Source organism: Melospiza georgiana, chromosome 15 (genome assembly GCF_028018845.1).
Source record: "Melospiza georgiana isolate bMelGeo1 chromosome 15, bMelGeo1.pri, whole genome shotgun sequence".
NCBI classification, from domain to species: domain Eukaryota; kingdom Metazoa; phylum Chordata; class Aves; order Passeriformes; family Passerellidae; genus Melospiza; species Melospiza georgiana.
In genome coordinates this window covers 3,782,459-3,805,173 of record NC_080444.1, presented here as the reverse complement: position 1 = coordinate 3,805,173, position 22,715 = coordinate 3,782,459, and the positions used below count along the sequence as shown (strand labels likewise).

The following is a 22,715-nucleotide window of genomic DNA, read 5'->3' as shown; positions in this document are numbered from 1 at the left end:
TGATTAACGATCCCTTATCACCAGCTGTGATTTTTGTGGATGGTAATTTCTGCTGGCAGCAGGAGAAATTTAGGTGGTGCTCAAATACTGACAGAAGAGGCTATTGGGGCAGTCTTCATCAGCTTATTGCTTTTCAAGCAGAGTTAATGAAGGTTTTAGGGGTCATTATTTGAAAACTTAAATACCTGAAATCACTACAAATCATAGTAGCTTTCAAGTGCACTGATTTTCATTTGCAAGAATTTATTTTAAGCCACAAATTGTGCACTGCTTTTATGAAATCATGTAGATGTCCCTGCACATGGTGTTAGCTGGAATCAGTGAGCAGACATCATCAGAGAACACTTTTACCGTCTGATATTCATCACTCTCAGGCTGCATAAATAACATTCAAGAATGTACTTGTTTCATCTCTGCTCAAAGACAAAATCTGCATCTCCCAAAACAACTAACCAGCCCCAAAGTGGTGACTCTCACCCTACATGACTCTACTTGGTATAGGGATTTTCCATGTACAAAGAGGCAATCATAATTTGTTTCTAAATCATAGTGTTTGCTCACATTAAAATAAGCATATAACCTATTAACAACCACTCATGGCAAAGGCTGCTGATAATTAAATCAATTTTTATTATTATCAGCTGCAATAAAACATGATGCATGCGTAAGCATTTTGAGAGTTTATAATCAATTTTCATTAACGGCAGTAGAAACAGAGGATGTGATAACTTAATTGGAAGAATTCTACGTCTCTGATGGGAGTGAAATTAATTGATATTAGGTAAAATCCTGTCAGAATCTGAAAGTCACTTCAACCTTATCTGCAAGAGAAAAGTGTTTACAGATCAGGTCACAGCTAAAGTGGACTCAAACACTGCAAATGTTCATTCAAGGTCTTCTGGAAATGTCCTGCAATAAAGTTTATACAAATAAAGAACCTATTTGCTTTAAGAAACAGCTATAGAAGAGAGTACAGAAAGTACGTGCAAACCACCAGCAGATTTCTATTAACTCACCATCAGTGTCTCCTGTTTGGCAAACTCCACCCCAGATCAACTGACTCCAAAAAAAAAAATACCCAGGGAAACCCTTGGCTCAGAGGCCTGGCTTCATCTGAACACAGTTTCAGAATATAAATTAATTAGGATAATCAGTTACATCTCAGAACAACACCACTTCTCCTTAAATGCTTAAGCCATTCCATACCATGGAATTTCTCACTTCTCCATGTGCCCCAGCACCACAGCCCCAAAGGAAGGATCCTCCTCACCTTGCAGGAGATGGTTCCTGAGACAGGCACTGACTTGAGCCTACAGAGAACTTCAGGCCAAGGCAGAGGGTGGCCCAGCAGCAGATGGTCCATGCGCCACCACAACTGCTGAGCTTCCTGCACTGCCTTGAGGGTGCCATCAGTGCTTCTGCTCTCTCACAGCAAGAAATACTGGCCAAATTCACACCTCCAGATCCCAGACACCTTTCTGGGCTCAGCACATCTCTTAACATGCCCACTCAACATGTATCTTCTGAGGTCTGGATTTCCCAGCACCTCACATGAAAAGCCTGGAAGAGGACACTTAGTGCATCATCTAAACTGCCAGCCCAAGACAGGGGGGAGCTTTAAAACCAATTTTCCTCTGTAGGCTTCCAAATGTAAACCAAACAATCTCAAACAACCCTCTGAGGTAGGTAAGTATTGTTTAATGTTCGTTTTACAGGCAGGAGAAAAGGGCTGATAGGGCAGTGAAGCGATTGACCCAAGTCCCCATAAAGAGCCGGAGAGACCCTGATCCCTCCTCACAGAACCCCAGACCACACTCTTCCTCCTTGGGTCCAACATCCTCGCCAGATATTTACAGCAGCTGCTGCACCTCAGGGTGCTCATTGCCTAAGGAGAACACGGTGCAAAGCCAGAGCAGGGACTGGTGTGTCCCCCCCCAGGCTGAGTGAAGAACAGTGACATGAAGCTGAGGAGTTATGTTTATTGGAGAAGCACGTTTAGACACAGCGAGGCGGCAGGGACGGCAGCACACGCACGGGGCACACCTGGGAGGCACCACTGAGTCCCCGCAGCCTCCTGCCCTCCACCTGAGCAAGGACAGGCCCCGTGTGCTGCAGAAGGGGATGGAGGCAGCTCAGGCCCCCTGTGCTGCAGAAGGGGATGGAGGCAGCTCTGGCAGTCCTGGGGGCTCAGCAGCTCCCCTGATGCTCGACATCGACGCTTCCTTTACTTGCTCTGCAGAGACAGAGGGCAAACAGTTTATTGCTGTAATCCCAGAAAGGACAATGAGGAAACCTTAAAGCTGTGATGTTCTCATGCCCTGCAGGGGCTCTGGGCCATTCCTGCCTCTCTGTGATGGGGGACCACTCTGCCAGCATCCTCCCTGCTCTGCAGGAACAGCTTGGCTGAAAAGACAGCCAGGGGAAAGGAGTGGGCAGAGCCCAAGTCCCCACAGGATCAACCCCACCATCACAAGGCTGCAGTGAGAGAAAAAAATCTGCAGAACCCTCTGTCCTGGCCCTGCAGCTTGTGTGGACAAGGTGGGACACAACCTCCAAAGGACAGGCTGGCCAAGCAGGGCCAAGTCACTGCCCTTCTCTGTGCATACCTTTGGTCACAGCTGATCCCTGGTGTTTGCTGGCAGTCTGAACTCCATTACTCCTGGAAAGGAAGAGCAGAAAAAATGAGCCCATCCCCAAGCTTGACCACATCTGTGGGACACTGGTATCAGTGTGACAGCCCCTCAGGCCAGCTCAGTGCCACACAAGACAACTGCAGCAGAGCCTGGCACAAGGACAGACAGGTTGGGCCACTGCCAGCTGAGGAAAACAAGACTGATTTCAGCCTCAAGCTAGGTGCTTTCCACACCTATTTTCTAATCTGGGAAAGGTCCTGCTTTTTTTCTTTCCCTCCTTTCACTACCTTTAAAAGTAGTGTGGCAAAACAGAGCATTGTAAGGAAACTGGGACTTGCCCATTGCAAACGTGGGAGTTATCTGTTGAGAAACAGGTATAAAAAAGAAAAGGAGAAACCCTGGATAACCCCTTTTTTCCCCTGATCTATTGAGCAGCGTGGGCAGGCTGGTGACTACTGCCCAGGTGATTAGTGTGAAAAACCTTTGAACAAGTAAAGGAACTGCAAGATACGCAGGATTAAAATTCAAATGTGCAGGAAAGACCCACAATCAATTGATCCACGTGACACAGCCCTGCAGGACCTACCAGGCAGTTAACTTATCAAAAAAGATATCTTATCCCACGATGCCGACCTATATTTGTCATCAGTAAAGCAGAACAGGATCAAAGGAATTCAGTTATGGCAGAGACCTCCCAGGGAAGGTGGCCAGACCCAGTGCTGGCCAGTGAGGACAGGCTCTCTCTGCAGCAAGGTTTTCTACCCCAGCCATGCCCACATACACCATTTAGTGTCAGATCTCTCTCAAACCACACTGCTCCCAACCCTTCCCACAAGCATCCTTCCCTGATGGCCATCAGGTCACCAGAGCCACCAGAAACACCTGGAAAATCCAGCTGGAGCTTTGAAGGCAGGGGTGGCTGCAGGCCCTGGGCTGCAAAGGGATGAGGCAGCTGTAACACACATTTTCTCAGGCAACCCAGCACTCTCCATGGGTAATTTAAAAATACAACTCAAGGAAATACTACAATTTTTGGGTAACAATTTCTTATCTTCTTCCAAAGGATTTCACATTCTGCACATTGCAACTCTCTAAACCCATTTCTGATGCCAAAAGCACTGCTGGAGCTGCTTTCCTCCAGGTTTTAGTAGCATATATTGAGTGCCTGAATCTCCAGCAGAAAGAAAAATTCATTATACTGCAAGTGAGCATGAATTTTAGTGCTGAAAATAACATTGCTCTGTACATTGTTTATAAGCTCCCATAAATTTCCAGCCTGATTCTTCAGGTGACTTTAATAAACATAAAGAATAAATCATTGTGCAGGGGGGGCTTTAGCTTTTCTTGCCTCAAGAAAAAAGCTTAGCACTTTGACTTCTAATTGCATCCATCTCTCCTTGGAATACTTAACACAGCTGCAAGCTCTCTGACTTCCAGTAAATGGCATCTCCCTCTTATTGCAAGGGCTTGAGAGATGTAACAGCTCAGTGAGACAGTAAGGAATTCCAGACCCAGCACAGTTTTTTGGGAATCCTGTCTATTTTTCAGTTGCCATGGTGTATCCAGTCCCATTCTGACTTGGACACAGTCACTAATAGATTCTTGTAGTGCCTCATCTCCCTATACCCACAGGCCAGCAGCAGCTCCATCTCCCTAAGGACTGAGACACAGAGGCTTCCAAGACTGTCACAGGCAAAATTATTTCTCTCTGCACTGCAATTTCTTTGACTTTAAGCAAAGTTTAGAACACACTGCTGCTTTAGAGAAGAGGGGGAAAGAAGCCAGGTTTGCTGTGTTTGGGGGATCTGCTGGTGTCCTGGCACTGAGCAGAGGAAGGCATGGAATGACACTATGGCAGGATGGCTCTCTCATAGCCCACATCCCACTGCACCTGAAAACACACATCCACATGGACACCACATCCATACTCAGAAACCAATGCTCCCACCCAAAACTTCCCAGAAATCTCTTTGGTACGTTCAATATTTGGATTCTCTACAGTTTTAGAGTGGGAATCGATCTATTTCCCTGGGGATAAGGATTGAGTTTCTCAAGAGTTCATGCCAATGAGGACAGTCCTCCCCAGGTGCTACAGCACATCCCATGCACGGAGTCACAAACTGAGAGACACTGGCTGCACATCCCAGAGCTGGAGGCTGTCCAGCTTCCACTGGTAGAAAGACAAAGCACAGCTAAGAAATGTTTAACTCATCTGCCCTGTGGGATTGCACAAGATGTCAAGGCTCAAGACCTTTCCGGAAAGTGTGCCACCTAGTGAATAATCTTAATTTCCCAACCATCTCCCTGGATATTATCTGGGGAACAAGCCCTTTATGGTTTATACCATTCTGATCTTCCTAGCTCCATCAAAGTGCCAAGAAGAAAGTCAGGTGTTTTCCCAGACACATCACACTCCTACCGTGCAGCCTCAGCAAAACATGGAGACTATGCCCAGGTTATGCATTAAATCCAAGCCTCAACCTGTATTTAAACATCTGGACCATGAGAATCCATTCCTAGGGCTCTTATGGTCCTGTCACAGGTGCAGAAGCCAGGCTGGCTCCCCGGGAGGCACTTAGAGTAAAGTGGGATGCTACACACAGCCAAGAGGCACTTTCTTTTCTTCACCTCTTGACATCATTCCACTCCAGGAACAAAATAAAATAGAAATAGGAGCCTCAATACCTCTCTTCCTCCCAGCCAAAATGGCTGAAGAGCAGCTGGAGAGCATGCCTTTAATTATCCCACTGTGACCTGAGAGAACAGGCTAACTCTGTTAACCTGCCAGCGAGGTCCCAGTGTGGACACCCAGCTCCTGCTGAAGGGCACAGTGGGCAGCTGGCGAGTGCCAGCCACTCCTCATTCCTCACTGCCTATTGTGGCTGCCTGGATCAGGCCACCACAGGCTGACATGGTGCCAATGGGGAATTTCCACCGGGGGAAAGGCAGAGATTGATGTTTGGCAGCCCAGCTGTGGTTTGCTGCTTACCACTGCAGGGCCAGGCTCTCGGCACTCGCCTCGATAGTTTACCGTGATGAAGTTTGAAGCTCTCCTGCAAAGGGAGGACAAGACATTGCTTATTATTCACTTGCAATGCCACAGCTCTCAGCTGCTGGCATGACAGTCCTCTGTGGGCTCCTTAACGCTTTGATGCTACTTCCAATGTGATGGCATTTATTACTCCCCAAACAATTTCATGATTGGCCAGAGAGGGAATAGGGGACCCTGGCAACTTGTGTATCTTAATTAGCTGTCATCAGATTAATCTCAGGCATTTTGATCTATGTTTGCTTAACAGCAAAGCACCAAGGACACACTTGATAGTGAGTCATGATGTATCAAAACAAACACTGTTCTGCAAAAGACACTCGGGAATGGTGGATGGCCCTGTATTACTGAAATCTCTCCGCCTACTCACATGGCAGCTGAACACAAGTCACATTCATTTTTGTATGTTTTCCCATCAGTGCCACAGAGTGGTTGTGAGGATTCGCTGCAGAAAATCCTTCCACCCTTTACCCCATGCAGAATTCGCTCACAGTCCAGCTGAAGAGAGAAAGAAATCACATTTGGTGACAGTTCACTTGCAAGACCCTCCTTTACATGGCCTGAAGGTGCTCACAAACCACGCCTTGCCAGGCCACACTTGGAAAGACATCACGTCTCTTGTTGGACCAGCCAGCCAAGCTTGGAGGACAGAGCCCTCACTCCCTGCTCACCAACCCACTCCAACACCACAGTCTGAGACAAGACTTATTTTTCTCAAAGTGCATCCATCTCCTACCTGCACTAGCCTTCCTTATGGGTATGCTGACACCGTTTATCTGCAGGGATTGAGCCGCAGCCATCGGCCGGGGCTGCCCGCGGGCGGTGCGGCACGCAGCGCTGCCGCCGCCCACCGCGCCGGGGACACCGGCGGCTCTGACTAACGGGGCTGCCCTGCTGTGCCTCCCAGCACGGCAACGGGAACGCTCCGACGCTGCTTTCCCTATGAACCACACGTGGCACAGCCAGCACGCAGCGACAGGACAAGGAGTGGCCTGTAGGGATCCCCCAAAAAGCCTCTGGCACCCTCGGAGAGGAGAGGGTGTTTGTACAGTCATAGCAGATTTCCGACAGCAGAGGTCAGGGATAGCACAGCATGGCCCCCGGCACGCACAGCCCCTTCCTCAGCCTCAGGAACAGAAAAAAAAAACGAGACGAAGAAGCGACTAATGGGCTCCCAAGCCCTTTTTCCAGTGCTATAAAATGTGGTGCAACAGCTGAAAATCGTGTGATGGGTTTGAGAGAACATTCCAGTTCCCCCTCCACCTGGAGATGCAGCATTCAGCACAAAAATGATGGTTTATCAGCAGCAGGAAGCACCCCAGGGAAGGAGGATTTCAGGCCAGGCAGCACAGGGGAGGTTTTGGTGATGTTGGGGTGCTGTGATAGCACCTGCTGGTTAAACGTCACTTGCTAATTTCCATAATGTGCTGCTTCCTCCCTCATCTGGGTAATTATCAGTGACGTGAGAGCAGACAGTGCTGACCTTTGCAATCCTCTGCTGGATGCCTTCCTACGCACCAGACCTGCACCACAGCCCAGGGCAGGAGGCCGCCCCTCCAGCAGCCCCACACATCACAGGTGCCAGCAGCTAGTGCCACCACTCCTTTGGCTCTGGGAATTGTCTGTGACAAAACCCACAAGTGGCCCTGCAAAGAGGAGAGGAGCAGATCTGCTCCCTGAATCACCTCTGGTCTGTCAGGCTCATTGGCATCCACTCCCCCTCCGGTGCTACCAGGAAATACCACTAAGCCCTGAAGCAGACCGGCCTTATTACACCTAATGCTTCCTCTGGAATGCATCAAAATTGCAGTACCTGAACTACCTTTTGGGTTTTTAACTCAAATTTTCTCAGAGTGGTTAGTGGCAAAGGCTTCAGAGAGAGTTACGGCAGTTGGTAGTAAGATGCCTCCAAATCCATAGAAACATTTCCCATCTCTTCCAGCATGCTATTTAAATTACTGTATGAAAAGTCTGAAGGGATTAAAACATCAGGTATTTTTTTAACCATCCTACCTCTAGACAGCACCCTGTGATAGCGAGATCCACAGTTTAGTCACCCTTTTTATAGTAACTTATTTTCTCTTATTAGTTCACATTTTTCACTTTTAGCTTTGTTGGAACTATTCCATTTTCTTCTCATGAGAAGGGAGAGCAGACACCCCCACCTTCCTCCTACAGTATTCCATACACAGTTGTCATCTACCACTCAGTGTTTCCCCCTTTAGCACTCCTTCCTTCTGCCAAACTTGTCCTCATCCCCTGGTCACCCTCACCACCCTGCTCTGACCATGGCCTTTATCTCACACCTTCTCAGCATGGAGAGGTAGCACTCTTTACCTTATTTTGGCTACATGTGGGGCAGGATTCCAACCTGAGCTCAAGACCCACATCCCCAGAGCTGGGGGGCTTCCACAAGGAGCCAAACCCTTCCCTCTGTTTCTGTGCCAGGTGATACAGGGGCTTTCAGCAGGCTACAGATACCTTCACTCATTCAAACTCTTCCAAGGACATGGAGCCAAGTGAAAAGCTTCAGGGTTTAAGCAAAAACAGGAAAAGCTGCTGGGAAAGGAGGCTCAGCACCAACAGAGGAGCACCCCATGGGAGAGGTCCCCATTTGTGCCCACACAGCTGCCACCCGAGGGGCAGGAGAGGGATTTGTACCCACACAGCTGCCCCCCGAGGGGCAGGAGAGGGATTTGTGCCCACACAGCTGCCCCCCGAGGGGCAGGAGCCCCATTTGTGCCCACACAGCTGCCCTCGAGGGACAGGAGGGGGATTTACCGTGGGGTCCTCGTGGCTGTCTCTGCTCTGGGACTTACGGCCTGGTGGCCGGTTGCAGTTCCTGCCACGCTGCACTTGAGGGCTGGCAGAGAGAGCAGAGATACAAATCAGCACCACCTCCTTCCAAACATGAGGAGCAGAGTGCAAACCCACCCTCCCTGCAGACCCCCTCGAGGGCTGTTTGCACCATGGCATCCATCCACCCACAGGAGAGGAGAGGGAGAGAAGCCCCTCAGGCACATGCTGAAAGTGAGGAAGGCAAGAGCAGGACATGGCCTTGCCCTGTGCTCAGCCTGAGAGCACCACCACCACCACCCCGGGGCTCTGCAGGCCTGTGCCTGCTGCCAGCACTTGGTGCAAGGGGGACATGAAGGAATTGCACCAGGCAAAAGCAAAAAATCTCAGTGTGCCCCAGAAAAAGCAGCAGCTGAGTCCTGCTCAGGGCCAACAGCAACAAAACAAACAGCTCCTGCCCAGAAAGCACGTGGGGCCTTTGAGGCAGGGCCAGGCACACACGTGTGCACTGCCAGGAGACAGGTTTTAGTGAACAGAGCGTCCTGAGAGTGATTCTGAGCACAGCAATCACTGGTGCTTCATACACAGAACATCAAGGCCAAAACGGTTACACGAAAGACATGCCCCCAGTGTGTGCCTCTTCCTCAGCACCAGCTCAGCCCATGGGAAATGCTGTAGTGAGCACCAAACAGCACAATGTGCACTGCTCCATCCCAGGCTGTGCTGCTCTTGTGCTGTCCAACTATTCTTACTCCAATTAATCTCCTAACCACCCCTAAAAATACAGGTATATGGAAGGGGGCAGAAACCAGTGCCAGGCCTGGTGGTGTGTGTGGGGACAGGCTGCCAGCCCAGGTGCTGCTGAACTCACCCTCTGCCCGAGGAGAAGGGACGCCTCTCGTTTACACCCTGCCTTGAGCCACCACAGTTCTTCTGCAAAAGGGGCAGAACACACTCAACAACCACAGAAACAACTTCTACGCAACTAGGGAAAAGAAGCTAAAGCAACTCCTGCCCTGCCCCCTCATCCCCCCAGACCCAAAGAATTCTGTTCTTAAAGTAGCAAGTTTGATGCACTCCATATCCACCAAATGTTATCATCCAAGGGTTTATAGGATTGTAGGAAGTCTGAACCTGCTCTTTATCTTTCATATAGCATGACATCACTGGGAAAGTGAGAGGGGCAGTTCTGTCAGCTGCAAACATGTCCAGTTTGTATGCTCATTCCACAAATGAGGAAGGCTTTGCAATACAAAAGCCTCTCCCCCCTGATTAGCTGGCTACAGAATCCTAAACACCTTGATCACCCCAGGCTGACCACAGGCAGTTCCCTGGCTGTCCTGATCCCACAGACTCTCACCAGGCCCTTTCTGAGTTCTGCAGAGGCCTCTGAGCTCCATCTCACCTGCTTTGTCCTCTCTGAAGCAGGCAGTTTGTTGCGCTGGAGAGTTCCACCCCCTCTTTGAGCTTCCTTTTTGCTGGAAGAAGGGAAGAGGAGAAAAAAATGGAGTGCTATGGTAGCATGAGTGCCACCAGCACCCAGGGGCAGTGTCAGTGTAAGACAGTGTAAGGCATTATCATGGCACTAGGTCCCACCTCCCCATCCACAGTCCCTGTTCCTGGTGGTTCTGTTCCTAATTCCCACCCCTAAAGCTTCTCCCTTTCTCCTCCAAATTCCCACTGTATGCTACATCCAGGTTCCTAATGGCTGCTTTCATATCAGGTCTGCTTCTGCATACACTCTATGGGACTAGAGAGAGAGAGAGAGAGAGAGAGAGAGAGAATCTGGAAGTCAGAGTACACACGAGAAACTCCTCAGGACAGTCCCCTGGGAAAGGGGCTGCTCTCTGTCATTCTTGCTTCTCCTCTACTCCACACTGCTTTTCACCTGCCCTTAGTGCTGAAAGGGAATGGGGAAGAGGAGCCCTAATGCCAGAGCATCTCTCAGAGGGCCAGAGAGTCAGGACTCCCCCAGGCATTGCCCAGAGGCAGCTCCACAGGCAGAAGCTGCACTTCTGCAGCCAGAGATTTCCCTCTTTGCTGCTGCTGCTCAGGGGAAGGGGTACTTACAACCTCTCAGCACACATGAGGCATTTGTTGGTGTGCTGCCTGCCAGAGGCATCCCGGACAGGGGCATTCTCCCTGGTGCAGGACAGGCGGCCGCCGGCTTCAAACTGGGAGCGGAACTCGCTGCAGTCATCCTGCGGAAGGAGGGCAGGGTTAGGGCACTCTGTCCTCCTTGCCTTATTGATCAGATCCTTAGAAACCTGGGGTTTTCCTGCCAGGAAAGCATGGAACCATCACAAATGCATCACAGGAGAGTCTGGGTGGGGGTGAGAGAAGAGGGTGTGCAGTACCAGCCACTTAGCATATAAACAGAGGGGTGAGTCAGAAAAATTCCGGGTCCTTCTGCCTGCACAGCACGTGTTGGGAGTTTTCTATGCTATGGTCCCACTAATTATTATTCTCCTGGCTGGGTTATCCAAAGCATGCCAGTGATGTGACCGATACAGCAATGAAGTCACTCCCTTTTCTCCCAACATCCTTAATACACAGCTACAGCCTTTTCCCAGATTGTAGCTCAAGATAATTTTCTTTACAAAGCGCGTAGGATCCTCAAAACCAGCCACACTTTGGGACGTGTCAATCAAGAGGCAGCAGTTAAAACATAAAAGCACAGTGCAAACACACTTAATAGCCCACGAGCACAGGAAGGTTGTTTGGAGAGTGGATGATTAATTTGTTCCTTGTTCAAAACTGCTGTACAGAAACTGTGTTAACCTGCCCCTGTTATGTAACACGGATGGAAACATTCAGTCCCCCTAATTTCAACTATTTCACATACTGCAATAGGCAGTTCCAAACAGCAAGTACAAAGGTAAGGAAGTGACTTCCGCTCACCCTTTTCTTTTTTTAAAAACAGCTTTTAACACTCGCAATGTTCTGCCCATATTGTGCACAGTTTTGCTGGCTCAAATGAAGGTCCTTGGCAGGTCACTGGACTCACCCTTTGCTTTGCTCAGAAGTTTACAACACCTCATCCTCTCTACCAGGGGAAGGTTCCCCCAGTGTTGTTCTGCATCCCATCCAGGGCACTCCAGCCTCCAGTTCCTCAGCTTTCCCATGAGGGTAATATGCTGGAAAACCACTCTGAGTACAAAGCCCCACATTTCCCTAGAGCCAGCCGAGCCACAGGTAGCAGAGATGATCTGGCCCTGGATGAGCCTCTCCTGCTGTGCCAACACCCATAAAGCATTGTTCCATCAGAAGTCAGTGTTGCACGCACTCCAGAGGGGCTCCCCACGAGCCTCACTGCATCTCCCCACCACCAGCTCACACCCCTGCACAGTTCAGGTAATGCCTCCCCTTCCCAACAAGCCCAGGGAAGCTCTCCTTGTTCCCTGGGACCAGCCCAGCTCAGCAGCCCAATCCTCTGCCGACAGATCTACCTTTCCCTAAGAGCCTCTCAAACATTTTCTCTTTGAGCCAGCATTTCTGAAGCCCTGTTCAGGCCTGACCTCAGCTGCAAAAATCTCACCGAGTACATCTGAGTCGTGCATTTGCCTTTTTCATGGCCTGTAACATCTCTGACCCACTAATAAATGCAGGGCTTTCTTATCCTTTGTCACTTCTAGCCAATGAGTACGAATTCTTGTTAAGCACTGACTGTGTGATCTTGCACTGCCATTACATTTTATCTTGTTTCTATTACTCCAGGCCTCAGCACTATCCAATTAGTCTTGAGTGATCTGCTGATCCTTCTCTGCTGATACTGCCTCCCAGCTTTGCCATCAGCAAATTTCACTTACCCTTCTATTTTTTGGTGCCAAAGTCATTAGAAAAAGCACTAAAACAGGATTATCCCCAAGACTGAAGCTTAAGGGGGCCGCACCAGTCCCTACCATAGCAGGAATCAAGAGGAAAGTGGTGGAAAGCAACTGTTTTCCCTTTACTGGGCTGCTTTTGCCAGCAAAGCATCAGTGCACAGCAACATGGAGGCTGCAGCATGCCAGGGAGAAGGTGGCAAATCACAACTCCACAAGCGCAAAGTTTCCAACAAAAAAAAGCTAAAATTGAGCCACAGGCCTGGAGATAGTGCAGGGCTGACATCTCCCAGAACACAATGATCTCTTAAACTGTGCAGAGTTCAGATTTAGGGCTTTTCACACATTTTCCTTTTCCAGCTAATTAGCAGCCTCAGCAGAACTGACCTCTCCACCTGAGAGCTGAAATTTGGGACAGCACAGCACACCTGGCTTCCTGATCTGTCAGGATTTGCCTGTGCCTAGATCCACGGGTCACTGGAACAGACCATAATATTCAGGCACAAGTTGTTCACTTGAGGGATTCAAGAGCATGAATAAGAAATAAAGAATGTAAAGAAAGTGGATCTCAAAATTAACTCAGAGGAGAAAGAGCAACGGAGTAGAATAACATTCCCTTTCCTCTGTCTTGGGTGAAAATCCAATAAAGTTCCATATTGACCTGCCTAATACTTTAATCTCACCTTATCTTTTCCTTGTCTGTTTTTAGATAACTTCTGCTCATTCTCCCTTTTGCTGGAAGAGAAGAGAGATGAGAAAGTGAATACCAGGGTGCTCCAGGGAGGGAGGAGAGGTTTCCCACGCTCCTCTCCTTTACTCACAACTTCTCTGCACACATGATGCACTTATTGCTGTGCTGCTTCCCAGAGGCATCCCGGACAGGGTCGTTCTCCCTGGTGCAGGTGAGTTTCCCTCTCTTGAACAGATCCCGAAACTCCCGACACTCGTCCTGTGCAAACACCAAAAGCATGAGTTGACACAGATATGCTGACAGAGAGGCACATCTCCCACAAATCCACAAAGGATAATCCAACCAATGAATTACATTTCAAATGTTGTTTTGCTTCCTTGAGGCGTAACTCGGTGGAAAACCATAACATGCAGCATAAAACAAATAAATCCGTATGTTTAGATCAGCAGATCTGTCTTTCGCATCCAGGGTAGCCTTGTTGCTATTTCTAACAGATAACACATGCAAGAGCCTGCCCGAAGGACCTAAGATCTGCTCTAAGTATAAAATCCACAACTTCAGTGAATTTTAAATGAGAAAGTCAGTTTTCCCATCTCTCGTGAGAGAACTCGCTACTAAAATTAAAGAAATTTAAAACCCATGCACAGTAAAAAAAAAAGAAGCTGCAGGCATAAGAAAATATAATCCTTGAACACCTCCTATTGCCAGATATATGAGAGCAAGAGGTGGGTGTTTTTACCTTCCACTTAACATGATGGTATGTGTTAATTGAACCAAAGCACTCTATTTCACAAAAGGCTTTTGTAGCAAAGCCTGCTTAAGCATTTCAGCCCAGCCTTTACTTTTCTCTGAACAGCTTTCCTATAAGTTTCAGGGCAAGTTTGGAGCATAAGAAACACATGGAACATGTGAGGTCTTCAGGTTCATTTATGCAGCACTTACAACCTTATCTGTTATGTGATCTGTAATACATTTTTCCTCTCACACCATGTAGAGGAGATAGTTTGATAGCTTATCCCAGTTCTGCAGATGGGGAAGTCAAGCCTAGAAAATTACTTGCCAAAAGCCAGACAGAAAATCTATGGCTTAACAAAGAAATTCAGTGTAGGTCTGTTCCTGACACTGTAAAACTGTCCTGATGCCTTCAGGACCACACTTTGGCAAGTCAGATGTCTAAAAAAAAGATCTCCCTTAGGACAGCTATGCCTTACAAAGCCTTTAATTTGTCCAGACACACAAGAGCTAGAAAGCTACCCTGCTTAACCAGATGTAAAAAAATAAATAAATCAATCACCACAACCAACACTATCTGATGGAAACCAATTTGCTTCCATCTAGAATAAAAACCCAAGGCTAAAAGGACAGCTCCCTCCACGTAAAGACCTGCTATCTAGAAAAACAGCTATGGCTAAAAGAAACCACAGGTGCATCAACAAGATAAACAAGGGACAATTAGAGCTAGCCTATTCCCACACCCTGCCCTAGTCAGAGCTCACATGTGCCAACCTTGCTATTAAATATTTGCCAGATTCCAGGGGTGCCTTATAAACAGGCAGGCATGCTCCTCAGCCAGGCTCTGGGTCAGGCACACACGGCACATGCCATGATTGCCTGGGAGGAGCCGCCAGGAATTTTGGTTTCTTTTATGCTGGAGGATGACACAAAGCCTCAGACTCTTCCCAAGGCTGGGCACGTTTGCCCTACTCCCCTTTTGCAGGGCCCTTTCTCACGCTGCAGACAAGGAAGTGCCCTGGGCAGCAGGTCAGAGGCAGCAGACGAGATGCCAACGCCAATAAAACTGGCTTTAGCAGCCATGCTTCACCTCACCTTTCCCAAGGAGTTCACATTCCTGTCCAGCTCTCCACCACTCCCCTGGGTAGTTGAGTCTCTTTCCCTGCAAGAAAAGGAGGAGTGAGTGACGGGGCAGCGTGCAGTGCTTGGACACAAAGCCAAAACAGGGGGTGATTAAAGGCCAGTCCAGCCAACCCCACCTCCCCATTGCACAAGGCAGCAGCACAGACCAGCAGCAGGGCTCATCTCCCTGACACAGTCCAGATGTTGAACACATCTCTGCTCTGCGATCACTGTGCCACCCTTTCTCCCTGCCCAACATCCAGCTCTCCCCACCCTAAGAAACACCATCTATGGAAACAAGAGATTAATCTGTGCAAGTTTTCACTCTGCATTTGTTCCTCACGCCCTGTGGTGAGTCCCCACCACGTGATGAGCTGGGGAGACCTACTGGGTTCACAGGTTTGCTGAAGAGCTACAAACTGGTCTGGCTGGCCAGGGACAACAACTTTATAGCACAGGGCCTCTAGAGAGCTGGCTCCCTGCTACGGGAGGAGAGGACATGCTGTGGGTGGGCAGGGCTGCCACTGGAGCCAGCAGGCAGCTGATACTCACAGCAGCCTTTGGCACATCATGCACTTGTTGAGGTCTCCTTTTTTATTTGGGCTGCTGAAGGTCTCCCTGGTGATGGGACAGGAATACTTCCCGCTGCGCAGGAGTGACCAAATTTTCCTGCATTCGTTCTGAAAAGCACAGAGGAGGGCAATCAGTGGAGGCTCCCAGCAAGATCCTGAGAACTGTTTGTTCACACTGAATCTTTTTTGGGTGTGCTGCAGGCTCTCAGCAGCACCAGTTTGCTCACACAAACCACGCTCCTCCTGCCCATCCCGGGCCACACACCACACGTGGCACAGGCTGCACCCAGAGCCCTGCTCGCGCCTCCCGAGGCAGAAAAGACAATGAGAAAGTTCAAAACCCATTGCAAGAACCATTAATCGCGGGGAAAGGAATATATATTTAAGGAACAAGTTTAATTTACATACAGCTGCAAATTGCTGCCCGCTACAGCATAGGACTGCACGTTATAAAGTTAGCCAAGAGCAGAAAATACAGTCCTGCAAGTGCCAGAGGGATGCAAGAGGAATGAACGGGCCAGCGTGACTGAAGAGTGATTCACATGCAAGAGAAGCACAGAAAAGCACAACCCTCTCAGGAAGAGAGCAGTAATATTGTGCAATGTTGCAGCAGCCCATTGCATCTTCTGCTGGGTAACTGAGATGCAGACCAGGGAGAAGCAATGAACCGTTTAGTTATTTTTGGCTACTGTGTTTCCCGAAAGGATCTTTACCAAGGAGACAAGCTTGCTTGATTAAAACATGAATGGAACTGACTTCTACGTCATTGAATCATTATTTTCTGAGACTCAAAGGACTTGCCTTAATTCTTTTAATTATGAAAGTCAGGAATTATCAGAAGCAGGGGTTTCTGCTGGATTAGAAGCTACATTCTAAAATATCATTAAAACTATAATTCATGCCATTTCTAACATCATTTCATGAGATTTCCAGCCCAGAGCTGTTTGGATATGTTCTCATCATCATGCACCAAACACACACTGTCAGCTGGAGCCATTGCCATATTACCTAAGTGTTGTCTCTAAATATGGAGAGATTCACTGCTTTTTCCACCACTGAAAAAGCTTTATAATATCTAAGTATAGTGCATCTAAATGGACTTTGCTCAAAGCGTGCATTAAAGCAGTGTAAATTGGCAAAACAAAGGGAGAAGCAGAATAGAAAAGGTTGGACTCGCCTTAATCGAAGCTTGACTGGCAACATCTGTGACAGAAAAACCAACAATGAAACCATACAAAAATCTTTGAAGGGAAATTTTAAAGCAAAAGGCATTTAATTAAAATACTTGATGCAGTTTCCTAATCCACCCAAATACCTCTTGATAAAAGCTAATCCAATGCATTATTTCACACTGATAGAAATTCTCTAATGCCCAGTCCTTTCTGGAACATTGCACTTTTTGTCATTCAAATGCAAAATCACATCCTTTTTTTTTTTTGAGTGTCTTTGTGCCCTTCTTTACTGCGTTACTTTTCTCAGGCTTAAAATCCAAGTTCCAAGGATGGCCCAGTAACTGTTTATCCATTATTCTATACCCCTGCCTGGGTAGCTGCATCAAACCCACATAAACATTTTTGGCATTCTTCACCACTCCTTAAAACTGGGATACCAGATACTAGGCCATTGTTGTTTGTCCAAAATGACAAATTCCTTTTCAAGGCCCATTCCATCTGCAGTACTTCACACAAATTATCGAATTAATAATGAGTCAGCAGGTGAGTAGCTGATACCCATTTCTTTTTACTAAGCCACTTAAAGCTGGTATATTATGTTTCATCCTCCTTTGTATCATCAGTGGCATTGCAAGGAACTGTCAAGAAATCTTCCATTAGCACTTTTTCAATAGAAACTGGCAGGAAATTGCAAGACCATTGCTTCAAACCTAACTCCTGCTGAAGTCTATCTATTGTAGCCAAATTACTGCAGCCATGTGAAAATGCCTTCCTTAGCAAGTGTTGACAAGACATTACCATTTTTCTGAATTTACAGAAAATTGTATTACATTTTTGTTCAAAGTTGGGCTTTTTACAGAAGAATTCAGTCTGGTTGGAAATTGGTATTCTTCCACTTAGGATGGAAGTTAAATGGGGGTTTGGATTTTTAATTCCATTAAAAATAGATGCTTTCATCTATCAATACAACTTCACTATTTCTACATGAAAAAGAAAGAGTAGTTAACAAGACAGGTTATATCAACCTAATACATGTAGAACAACAAAGAAAATTGTGGTCTTCTGCTATACCACCAGGCTTTTTACAAAGCAAGGGCTCTCTAATCCTCTCTCTGTCCTTATGGGCACTCCCAGGCTGCGTCCTCTGCCAGTCCCAGATTCCAGCACAGAGAACATCACAAGTTACTGACCTGAGAAGAAGCAGAAAGATGCCAGAGCAAGGACCACCGAGGCACCTCCTATTTTCATGGTGAGGGTGCTGGCAGCTGTTTGCCTACGTTGACTCTACTAGAGCATTGCTCAATGAAACCCAAAGAAAGGGCTCAGGGCTGATCAGGTATATATAGGTGACCAGGTTCTCCGCCTTCCTTATGACATAACCTTCCCAAGAACCATCATTAGCTGAAAAAACCAGTTTGACACTACTCTAAATTCTAATGATCCCATTAACACAATTAATTTCCATAAGGATGGGACATATTTGAGTCACTCCCTGCATTTTGTCAAGGTAAGAAAATTATAAATAGATCACTTCAGATCCCCCACACAACCAGAGGGATTCTTGCCACCCTCAGGGTGGTTCATAAGACAGTGGGAGTCCAGCCACCACACTACAAACACCCTTTCATATCTCAACCAAATAGCTGAAAGGATTTTAATAACTTGGCTGCAGAAGAGACAGGAAGGCCAGGTCACTCCAACCTCTGGAAGTCAGTCTGCTTTTATTAAAGCACCTCAGTATGAACCTGAAGAGTAAACATTCAGGAAACATTGAAAAACATCAAATTTGAGGCTTTGTTGAAATTCTTTAGGTTTGATGCTACAGTTCTCATAGCAGCTGTGTTAATGATAACACCATACTGCCAAATCCTCATGTTTTCCTAGTTTCTCCCTGTTGTCTTCAGAAAAAAAAAAATAAAAAGGCAGTGTTATTAGTGAAAACCATTCTTCAGCCCAGGTGGGACCTGGCAGGCCATTACAGATGCTGCTCTTTGAGGTGTGTTGTTATTGATGCTAAAGGGTCCAGCAAAGCAGCCCTGCTCTGGGCTTTCCCAAAGAAAAGATAGGATGAAAGTAATCATCCTGTGCAGGATTTCTCAGGAGTCCCAAGAGAGGAAAATAAAGATGACAACAAAGTTTTGGAATGTGATTTACGTGGGAAGAAGCTGTGTGCCTTGTCTCCAGTGAAAAGAGAAGAATTTGGAGAGAAAAGTCATTTGCAAGGTTTGAAAGGGGTGGATAAATGAGTCAGTCAAGCAAACCAGAGCAATGAGGGGCTCGAGCACAGGCTGTGGCTGTGCAGGGAGGCAGATCAGCACCATCTGAGGAAGAAAACATACTTCTGCATGACATATGTGCCTGGCCAGACAGGCCAGCAGAGCTCAGTATAAATCCTTGTAATAAACTGCTGCCACACATTTCTCAGATCAGAACAGTTGCTCATGTTCACAACTGGAGCCAAAGCCAAGCCAGCACAGCCCTCATTTGGAGGATGGTCACCCCAACATTTCTCTTCAAGTCAAACTGAAATCTGTGTGCAGGTTCACAGTGGAGAGTTTGCAATACAGTAGCAAAGTGCCCAAGGCCATGCAGATGGTTCATGGCAGAGCTGAAGAGCTGTGTATTGTCCTGAATCATGAGATAATTCCTGTATGCGTATTTGGGCGTGGAATTGGAGGGAAGGCCAACAGGAAGAGAGGAAAACTAAGCTGACAGAGCATGTGTCAATAAATCCTTGAAGAGAAGAAACAAAGAGAAAAATAAAGTGTATGGTAGTTTAAAAGTGGTTAGAGCTTGGAAACCTATCTGAAGGACAAAAAACAAAAGATGCTATTTGTTCCTGAGGCGTCTGCCCATGAGTCAGCCATGAGGTGGGAGGGTTTGGGAACGGGAAGCGCATTTTTGAAAAGGGTTTTGTCCTTAAAATTTTCTTTTCCTCCAAAAGTTCTATTCTGACAGAGAAACGAAACAATTCCCCGTTTTAAGACAGCTGGCTGACTGCCCTGTTCCTGAAGGAAGCAGAGTGGGTGCCAGATCAGGTCAGACTGGCCAGGTGAGAGCAGCTCCCAGCCTGGAAGTGCGGAGTGACATGGAAAAGGAGAGACAGATCCTGACCCCACACTGGCCTTGTCACCACCCTGCTCTCCCATATTCCCACCATGCAGCCCCCTCTCCACCAATCACACCCACACCAACATGTGGGAGAAGCCCAGAATTGCCCAAACACACCTTGATACCAAAACCAGATCCACACTCAGTAACAAAAGTCAAGAGTGGAAAAAAATAAAAAGGATTTTTAGCCTAATTACTACTGGACAACAACAACCTCCTAAAAAAACCCAGTAATAGAATGAAACGTGAAGGGAAGGAGAGGCCCAGCAATGCCTCATGGTTTGCAGGATTATTTGTGTTACACAAACCTGGGCACAATGAGGGATGACAGCAGGAGTGTATTAAGCATAAACCTTGCCTGACTCCCTTGATTGCCTGTATTGATCGATTTACACCGTATTGATCCATCTACACCATGAAGTCTCAATCCTGCACTGGAAACCAGACAGCCCATTAATTTCCATAGAAATTTATATCCCATAGGATTTAATCTGGAAGAGAGATGATCCTGATGCTTTATTAATATATTTTTAGCACAGCACCTAGCTGATCTTAATTTACAAATAAATGCCAAACAGCCAGAGTGCAAAATGCCACAGAGAAAAGCAGGTGAGGGCAAGAAGAGATATTGCAAAGGTATCTTTTGTTCATGTCTCAGTTAAAAAATTTGGGAAAGTAAACAGCATATAATGATGCTGTGCCTGGTAGGACAGCTCTCACTGGGTCTATTTTTCACCACATTCTGCTATGAAAACAGGAATCAGGATAAAAATAATCATGAAGGAGCAACTAGGAAAATGCAGGAGAAAATAGAAGCATAACATGAAATGTAGGGAACCCCTAGGCAGCTGAAAACCCAAAAACAACACCCTGCAGCCAGCAAGCTGGGCCAGCACTGTGGCAGGCAGGACACAGCCACAGTGGGCATTCACCTCTTCCCTCTCCAGGGCTCCAAGGAGAATGGGAAGGGAGTCCAATAAGCAGCCAAATGATTTATACCCTAATTAGTGATGAACATCACACTTTTCCTACAGCCATTCTCCCCTTTTTTGATGTTCCCATATTTCTTTCCCTCACAACCTGTGCCTGCACAAAAATATATCCACAGACAGAGAAAAATAATTGAGATGCCTTGTCCACTCAGGAAGTTGTTTTTCTTCCCATTAGTGACATGGCACGGTTTTGCAGGCAGTATCACCTCCTTCCTAATGGGTTTAGCATCACTTAGGGATATTTTTACCAGGGAAAAGCTGGTACCAGCTTTTACCAGCATAATTGGCTGGGATGGTGATGCTGGGGGTGCTGTTTGGTTTGGGGTTTTTTAGGGTGTTTTGGTTTGGGATTTCTTTTTACGGCAGTGGAGGGAGGGTTTGCTTGGGGATTTTTTTGGTTAGGTTTGTGGGTTTTGTTAAACCATCTGTGCTTTGGTAGCTCTTCACTGTTTGAATGCCAGGCTCCAGCCCAGACAGCTCTGAAGTTGCCCTAAATGCTTGAGGACATGAGCTGTCCCATTCTCACCCCAAAGCAAGGCAGTGTTTTGGGTCAGGCCACCAAAGCCACCACACAGTGGGACAAAAAGCCCTGATGAGGATCTGCAGCCCATGTTTTGCCCACTTTTTCCCTGGCAGCAGTGCCAGTCTCTTCCACAGCACCATTTGTCCTCATAAAACTACAGACGTGCCTCTATTCTCACCATAGATGTACTTTTCTGTCCTGATTGATGCAATTTTTACCTCCCACCATCTCTCTTCTTCTGAGGAACCCCATCAGCACCACTGCTCAACACCTAATTTCTATAAAATATTGAAACTGCTTTATTTTCCAGCTGACCACTGTGTCCCTCTCCAATCCAGAGATCCTCAGGGAGAAAAGGAAAGAGACAGAATTGTTTGGCATATTTAGGAAGCACAGACTAAATGCTGTTTTGCTTCATGGCCAAAGCTGAATTTAGAGCTCTCAACTTCAGCAGTTTCATGAGTTCATAGAACCACTGAATGGTTTGGGCTGGAAGGGACCTTAGAGATCATCTAATTTCAGTCCCCTGCCATGGTCTGAGACACCATCCACCAGACCAGGCTTCTCCAAGCCCCTTCCAGCCTGGCCTTGGACACTTCCAGGGATTCAGGGACAGCCATAGCTCCTCTGGGCAACCTCTACCAGAGCCTTATCACCCTTACAGAGATGATTTTCTTCCTAATACCCAACCCAAACCTACCCTCTTATACCTCCAGAGTGAGGCATTCCAAAAAAAAGGATTTGAGAGCCACAGGGTGGTTCCCTGTCCAAGACACTCGTTGATGCACCCACCCTGGGTCAGACTCTCTGCAAGAGGAGCTACAAGTCTCACCCATCCCACAACAGCTTAGGAGGTTCCTCACCACACATCCCATGCAAAAACATTATTTATGATGCTGGACAAAGCTTTTCTGGCCCTTGCAAAACCAAAGTCCAGGTGCTGATCAGCCAAGAAGCCAGTGAACCCCAAGCTGATGGAAGTGAGTTTGAGTTTCTGGGCAGTCCCACTGTCACTTGGTACCCAAGGCCACCACAGTCCCTTCCCTTCAGCGAGGCAAGTTTCCTGAGCCCAAAGCAGGGCTCCAGCAGTCTGACACAGTAAAAAGTCTTTCCCTAGAGGCTGCTGAGCTCCCAGCATGGTGATGGGTGTGCAGCTGCTGGCTGGTCACAATTGCTGGCTGCATCCCTGAAAACGCTGCAGGTTAACTCCCTTCATCCTGGAGCACTCCTACTCTGGCTGCTCACCAAGGAGGGGGAGTTGCTGGAGGCCAGGACAGGAATGATGGGAATTTCCTGATTTCATCCACTTCTGAGAGTCAAGTGCACAGTGAATGCTATGCATCCACCAAGCCTCAGTAAAATACATTCCAGAAACACACCCAGAGCACAGCAAGTCCTTACTGAAGAATAAAAAAAATTCAAAAAATTAAAAAAAAAAAAATCTGTGTCAAGCAAACTCACTCTACCAAAAGGAGACAAAGTGGATAAGCTTAATTTG

At 47.3% G+C, this 22,715-nt stretch overlaps 1 protein-coding gene across 1 annotated transcript; it reads right to left on the bottom strand.

The window, feature by feature from the left end:
* Nucleotides 1–1,822: 1,822 nt before the first annotated feature.
* On the bottom strand, nucleotides 1,823–15,670 carry LOC131090016 (serine protease inhibitor Kazal-type 5-like). The gene is made up of 11 exons (XM_058035087.1): nucleotides 15,647–15,670; nucleotides 15,400–15,527; nucleotides 14,821–14,887; nucleotides 13,124–13,251; nucleotides 12,986–13,037; nucleotides 10,549–10,679; nucleotides 9,884–9,956; nucleotides 9,350–9,411; nucleotides 8,464–8,545; nucleotides 2,607–2,659; nucleotides 1,823–2,233 (listed from the first exon to the last, which is right to left on the bottom strand). Exons 1-10 carry the CDS (start codon nucleotides 15,668–15,670, stop codon nucleotides 2,654–2,656), a joined length of 753 nt encoding a protein of 250 aa, XP_057891070.1. The 3' UTR covers nucleotides 1,823–2,233; nucleotides 2,607–2,653.
* Nucleotides 15,671–22,715: the final 7,045 nt, after the last annotated feature.

What these genes read in the sequence shown, in the direction of transcription:
- LOC131090016 (XM_058035087.1), bottom strand. Translation starts at nt 15,670, where the DNA reads ATGGGCAGGAGGAGCGTGGTTTGT. An exon ending in ATCATGTGTGCAGAGAAGTT is followed by an intron (nt 13,038 to 13,123) that starts GTGAGTAAAGGA and finishes CTTCTCTTCCAG; the next exon opens with CAAAAGGGAGAATGAGCAGA. An exon ending in CCCTTCTCCTCGGGCAGAGG is followed by an intron (nt 8,546 to 9,349) that starts GTGAGTTCAGCA and finishes TCTCTCTGCCAG; the next exon opens with CCCTCAAGTGCAGCGTGGCA.